At 35.6% G+C, this 7,642-nt stretch overlaps 1 protein-coding gene across 1 annotated transcript in view; it reads right to left on the bottom strand.

Moving 5' to 3' along the window:
- Positions 1-7,642, bottom strand: part of LOC106880658 (histone-lysine N-trimethyltransferase SMYD5) — a 34,717-nt gene extending 27,075 nt beyond the window's left edge. The window contains exons 1-2 of the mRNA XM_014930703.1: positions 7,497-7,642; positions 400-648 (exon numbers count right to left, since the gene is read on the bottom strand). Coding sequence (XP_014786189.1) covers positions 400-648; positions 7,497-7,550 — 303 coding nt within the window. The 5' untranslated portion in view covers positions 7,551-7,642. The remainder of the gene's footprint in view (positions 1-399; positions 649-7,496) is intronic.

The following is a 7,642-nucleotide window of genomic DNA, read 5'->3' as shown; positions in this document are numbered from 1 at the left end:
TATATATAAATCACTTACAATTTAAAATTCTTGAAAATATTTAGAGTGAACTTATTCTACAGTGATTTAAGAAAGGATTTTGTAAGGTGTTGCTTTCTCCAACCTTTTGGATTTAAAGCTCAGCACTAGCAAAATTGCTCCCTACTGTTCTACAGTAAGGTGGATAGAGTGACTGAAAGAGTGCTAGGATACAAACTGATTATTTCTAGGTTGATAAGCCTCCATCCTATTGATATGAACAGTAACAGCCTTATAGAATTCAATTTACATGAAACAACAAAGTGTATCTAATCTATACGAAATACACACCAAAAGGTTTACTTTAATTTTGAGGTAATAGGTAAATATTTTGAGAAGTTTCTGGAGATGAATAAATTTAATGAGAAAAGCTGCTTTTACCTGACAATGTGGACAGCAGGTATATTGATCTGGTCTTACTGTGCAATTCTGCTTTTGGGGCAATTCCAAGGTGGAAATCGAGGTAAGGCGCCTGGCCATATTTTCAGCAGTCTCCAAAGACTTGAGGCAAAACTCACAAGCCTCATATTTGTAGAATTCATTCCATAAAAACTGGGAGCATACCAAAGGAACTTCTTCAAAAATCTGGTCCCCTTTCTTGAATGCTTGGCATGCAAATAATCCTTTGCCCTGAAAAAGAAATAGAAAGACTTATTATTTCACACTTGATGTTCTTGTTGTCTAACCTGAAGTCAACACTGATTGAGCCAACATATGATTAACCCTTTAGCATTTAAATGTAATGTTTGTTTATTCACGTTGTTTTGAATTTATCTTGCATTATCTTGTAGCTTTGAGATTTTGAATATACGACTATATTTTTTTAGACTAACATTGTAGGGTAGGTGTGAGAGGCTGGATCTGGCTAGTTTGAACTTGAAATAGGAAGAATATTTTGGCTGGACATGGCTGGTCAAAAGCATTTCAGCCATGAATTTGTACATTTAATACATTGTCTAATGCACCCATTCTTTTAAAGATGGTAGGGCGTGATTCAAGGGAGACTTGACAGTCATTTAAGTAAGTTAAGCAATAAAGTAGAGGGTCCCTTGACAGCTCATTCATCACTTGGTTGATATTGAAGACAAATTCACTTCTTGGGGAGTGTTATAAGATATGATTTTTCTTCTGTAGGACATGAAGATAAAATCTCAAAAAGGATTATGTAATTCTTCCGAACGTAATCAAATGGGAGCAAAGCCATGTGGCTTAGTTGTGAGGGGTACTCAGCTCACAATTGTAAGGTCATGAGTTTGTTTCCTGGTGGCATGTGTCTCTTGAACAAGACACTTTATTTCATGTTGTTTCAGTCCACTCAGCCGTCAAAAATGAGTTGTACCTGTATTTCAAAGGGTCTGCCTTGTCACATTCTGTGTCACGGTGAATCTCCCTGAGAACTGTTAAGGGCACGCATGCCTGTGGAGTGCTCAGCTGCTTGCACATTAATTCCACAAGCAAGCTGTACCATTCATCAGATCCTAACCAATGGAGTACCAGTTGTTAAAAATCAAATAGGAGATAATCTATAGCAGTGGTTCGCAACCTAGGTGATAGTATGCATTGGACTGGCTACTGCAGATGCTAGATTTTTTTTTAGGGGTGATAGGTGGTTGTCAAGTAATTAGGGGGTATTTGACTTGATGCCCATAACTTTTTAGTGACAACAGAACTAGCTATGAAATCAAGGCTAATTTCACTAAAATAAAACAGCAACATGCATTAATAACTTGGCAAATAATAGACCTGCTAGCCACTGAGATTAATTGTGTCAGCAGTACGAAAAACATAGAGAGATACATTTTTTCCTAGCTTAAATTTTATGATGAGAAATAAATAAAACATAAATGTCTCTGGAGAGAATATTGTGGTCTAATGCATGTGACATTAAAAAAATGACTTGGTACCTATTCCTGGTAACCAAAGGTATTGAGACTAAAAGAAGAATAGTGTTTTACCAAGAAATACAATAAAACACCTGCATCAGGTTTGACCTTTCAACTGTATGCAAATAATGTAATGAATTGACTCAGCCATTCAACTTCTTTTGGATAACAGAATCGTTAGCACGCCAGGTGAATTGCTTAGCGGTATTTTGTCAGTCTTTACATTCTGAGTTCAAATTCTGCCAGATGCACTTTACGACACGGAAGCTTACGACAGAGTGGCAAAAGCTTGAAGTGGGCATACTAATGGGGTGCACCATTTCGCCACTGATCTTTGTCATTGTGATGGAAGTTGTTACAAGATCTGCAATTCCACACCTCGAGGGCATGGTTAATGACATAGGTGAAAGAATACTAGTCTGTGCCTTCACGGATGACCTGATGATCCTATGCCCAATGCATAAAAAGACGGTTGACGGTTTGCAGTGGCTGGATGAGCTGGTCCAATGGGCACAAATGAGATTCAAACTAAAGAAGAGTTGGAACCTGTCCTTGCAAGCAGGAAAGCTGCAACAAATCTACTTCGGGGTTGCTGGAGAGAAGATACCAACTGTATGCAATGAGCTGGTGAAGAGCCTGGGAAGATGGTACTCTGCCAGCATGATAGACATCCATTGCGGGATTGAGAGCCAGCGGCAGGCAGACGATGGGATCAGGGCGGTTGACAGGTCGACACTGCCTGGGCATTTCAAGTTGTGGTGCTGTCAGTTTGGCCTACTACCAGGACTGCTTTGGTCGCTTACAGTATATGAAGCTGCGTTATCTCATGTAGAAATTATTGAGCAGAAGCAGAACATGGCATGGAGAAGATGGTTGGGAGTTCCGAGAATGCTGATGGATGTTGCCTTGCATGCACACTCATCAAAAATGCAAATCTCAAAAACTACAAACTATTTGAAATAAAACTGTAGCAATCTACACATACATATTCATATATCACTTCTACAATGAAACCTAATTATAAAGTATCATAGGCTGCATAGATATAATAGAAGCATGTTATTAATGATCTAAATTAATTTCAAGTCACCATTGCTCCAGAAATGACATGCCCGCCTACCCACAAAAACCCAGTCATATTATCAGCAGACTAGAACATGACAATATCACCCAAACCAGACAGCCAATACAAATAAAGTGCAGAAGGCCAAATTAATAGCATACCAAATGATCAGAGACTAGTATTGCATGAGTTCGTCATCTCTCAGTCTACCTAACTAAAAACAAGCCTCACAGGGTAGGAATAATGTAAGCTGCAATAACAAAGTTCAACCCTATTGTGACCAAATTTCTATGGAAATACAATGCTCATGTTCCAATTAATTTTGAAAAGAATAAAAAGTTTGGTACTTAGTGAATAATTATCACTTTAATTAGATTGATGGTACCACATAAAAAGCAGCCAGTACACTCTGAAAAGTGGTTGATATTAGGAAGAACATCCAGCTGTAGAAACCATGCCAAAGCATATAACTATTTTAAAAATCAAATTGGCAGTCACCTTAGTTTGAATGCAGATATACAAAATATATGCAACACTACCACATTAGCATAACAATGTTATCACAGCCTGGGTAGATAGTGTGCAAATGTCAACCAAAAACATTTACATATTAATAATAGAATACTATAAAATATAACATTATTTCAACCATGAACGATAAATTATGTAAGTCAATATATATTTTGTAACTTCTGAATTAACCATTGTGATTCAGTAGCTTTAATGTGGTGGTGGTGGGGTGTATGACATGTTAAATTACTGTGAGGATTAGCATGATTTGGCAGAATGGGTAGTTTTAGATATTGAATATTAGCAGTAGTAATTGGAAAAACTAATGTTGCTGACCAGTTAAAAACAGTGCTACAAGAGACCACGAGACCAAGTGGTAGCTCTACAAGAGATCTGGTTGATATCATCAGCCAGATAACCATATTTAGCAAGATGTGCTTGAGGAAGAATATTTCAGATCTAGTTATTCAGTTGACACTAACTGAGCTGTTCAATCTTGGTCATGTTCTGGTCAGCATAAATCAAATAATGTACATCCTACAAGAAATTTCATTACATTATTCTTGTAATGAATCATTTGCCCAACCTCATAAAAGGTTTACTGCTATTCTGACAAGTAATATTTCAACTGACAAAACTTGCCTACATTATTAGGTGCACCATTTACGCTATGATGACTAACAAGAACCTTTCGCAGACACTCATCAAACTCTCCAACTGATGGATTTATAATCTTTTAATGCAGACTTAATTGTTCGCCCAATTCTGCTGCACCATTAAATTTTGGTTTGTAGGTAGGACTTTTAATTTTCTTGCAATAAATTTGGTTGGACCAGTCCTTTAACTGAATGAAGTTTGGTGGAATGCCAAATCTAGATAGGAAATAGGCACTTGCTTATGTTTTTTTAGCTAGGACATAAAATACCTTCAAGATCAACAAGTGCCCAGCATCTTCACTGTATCTCCTGTTCATAAGTAACCTTTCTCAAAGCTGTGATTTGTGCCACTTATCAGTACAAGAAATAGTTTTAAATCTCATTTTAGCATAGTCATTTGACAAACTCCTTTTTCAAAAACATTGGTCTAATTCTGGCAATAAGATTCTTTAAGCTAACATAATGAGTACATACGTTAAAATGATTTTTGATGTCTTCATCTACATAAGCACCTGTAAAAATTAATTCATCATTACATATATCAGAATGTAAAGAGAACTGCGCCATACAAGAGCATAAATATAACTGACAATTTCAGCAGGCAAGTGAATGATTTTGAAACAATATTAAGATAAGGGCCTAAGTAATTCACAGAGAGGCTCACTTGAAGACATCAAGATTTTTTAATATATGATACCACTGTAGAGAATTTGCATTCAATATTAGAATATTTCTCTAGAGTCCTGCCAAATGTATAATTAAGATATGCTATGGGCCTTTCATTTTGAGACATTATTTCTGCTACAGTAAATTTAGCAACTTAATTAACTAAGTTTGAATCGTAAGAAGTTTTATCTTCTTAAGACGATGACGATGTTTATCTCAATTTAGAGATAAACAATTTGGTTTCATATCCAACAGATCGATCATGCTACAACTAAATGATAAGTGGACAGCGGCTGAAAAGTTGGTGATATTCTTGGATAGATTGAAACATTCTTGACAAACCAGAAACAAAGAGTTGTTGCTGATGGGGGAAGTAGTCGGGGTGTAGTATGTGTGGGTGCTTGATTCTTTGTTATATATGTCAATGACCTGTCCAAAGTGATTAATAAACAGTGAGATATTCTTCTACGGAGATAAAACGAAAATATTCAAAAACATTTGTGAAAGAAGAGACTGAAGTCAAATACCACAGGACTTGAATGAGGCTGGGAACATAGAAAATTACTGCTGATCTGGAAGTGAAGATAGACAACAAACAGAAGTTTGGAGAGCAATAGACACATAAAATAAAGACAAGCTATTGGGATTTGCACCATTTGGGTGAGGCTTCACTTGGAATACACATAAATCATATCTGGTACCTACATCAAAATGATAGAAAATGTACAACGAGGCGATACAAAACTTGGTTCGATATTAAGAGAATCTTTCATTTGCAGAACGACTGAGGAAAGTGGTTTTACATACACCGTTGTCTATAGAAAAATCAAGCGTATACATTATATAGTTTTAAGAGCAAGAAAGAACCTACGACGAAGCTCGTAAAATGTGAATAAATTACAAGGAGGCAACAAGTGCGACTAAACAAAAGGAAACATTCCGTTTTGAGAGTTGTGAATAACTGAGAACAGTCTCCAGTAAAATAAGGTGAACTCAAAATCAGTGACGGAGTTTGAAAGTGGGATAGAACTTGCCTGGTAAAAAGATATCAACCCTAAGACAAAACCACATAACCACCGTGACCACCACCATATAACATTAATTTTCGTTATCTTTATGATGGTGTCGCAGGCTTGAAGTCATACAGGTGTCAGTCATAACTGAGCATCGTAGGTCATTGACATTTTATAAGGAACATTGAAACGTTAGTCAACTTAAATAGTCCTGACCACATGCGAGCAAGCAAAATGTATGGATCGTCACATCAGTGTAAACACTATCATAGATGTAGTAAGTAGATAAATAAATAGAATGTGTGCAGATGTTGACAAGATTCGTTTAGCTACTGTATTTCATGCAGATGACGCCCCATAGTATTATTTATCTTCGCCACCAACAACAGTTCGACTAAGCAAGAGATGTTGGTAGAACTAATTTGAAATACGTGTAAAACAAACTGGAGCATTCATTCTATAATGCTAAAACTTTGATACACTAATTAACAAAGCATGACATACTGAAAGAATACTCCAACTAATCAGTTCGAACACATTGAGACAACGAAAAGCCATGTTGGAAGGAATATCGATAGGAAGAAGAGATAACAATGTCACGTTGGCTAACTAGTTTGAGCCGATGGTAGAGAGAAGACGTCTGCGAGAAATTATGACTAATAACATCATATATATATTATTTCTAATTATTTATTTTTTAAGTCGCGATATAGATTATTACATTATTGATATTATTGTCTTCCATCAGGATAATGATTTACATTTTTTTCTATTTCATTTAACCCATCGATAACCAAACAGCTGGACACCAACCACGCTTTCACATTAATCCGTTCTTTTTTCTTCTCTTATTTATTCATCACTCTGATCCACATAGAAATAAACACATTAATTTTAAATCCAAACTTTTATATCCAATCTAAAATTTACTGAATTATAAATAATGCTAAATTTGCAGAGGATTGTTATATTTTTGCTTGTCTCATTAACGCTACCACATGTGGCAAGAAGTTCCGACCACCATACAGAACCTAATCTAATAATTTTTTTCTTTGATTTATCCAATGTGACATCTATTGTCTTTACTTGTAGAATAATTAAAATACAATGGTCGAGTGAAATATTAATTGGTTCGTTGATAGGAGCTTTTAGCGCACAAATCCTTAATTATGCTGCGGAATTTGCCGCCAAAAACAAAAATCCCTTCGGATAATGCAACTAAATTGCACTGGAAGAAATGAATCAAGAAGACAAAGTGAATCAGACAGATACAAAAAAGAGAAATAAAATTGCTGACAGTTGGAATTCTTATTTTTAAACATAGTTATTCATGAATATTTAAATGTACGGACTGAAATCATGGAGATTTCCCATACTTGAATTTAATTTTTTTTTTTTTAATTTTGATAATTAGCGTTAGTGAAACGATTTTTTCAACCCACTGAATTATTTGTATCAATAAATAAATGTAGCATAAGATGGCAAGAGCTGACAAAGCAAAAACGGACATAAAATGCACCTAATTCTTTTTTTTTTTTTAAACCAGGTTATGATTATTGATTAAATGGTACCGTAAAGATCGTTTAAAGTGGTCAACATAAGACAGAGGATGTAGAGATGTTTACGTTGAAAGACGGACATTAGCAAACACTTCTAATCAAATAGGAATTAAATACAAAATACCTACCTTATCCGAGTTGACAACCTTTACTTCGACACCTTGTACTTGGTCCGTTGCCATCTTGCCAAATGTGTCGTCATTGGAAAGTCAACAAGTCTAAAACAGTAATTATCTCCCTTGCTTTCCTATCTCCTTCACTAGATTTTCCGAAT

The sequence above is a fragment of the Octopus bimaculoides genome, chromosome 14 (genome assembly GCF_001194135.2).
Source record: "Octopus bimaculoides isolate UCB-OBI-ISO-001 chromosome 14, ASM119413v2, whole genome shotgun sequence".
NCBI classification, from domain to species: domain Eukaryota; kingdom Metazoa; phylum Mollusca; class Cephalopoda; order Octopoda; family Octopodidae; genus Octopus; species Octopus bimaculoides.
Note: the sequence above shows the minus strand (reverse complement) of the source record. Positions and strands in the feature narration are given on the sequence as shown.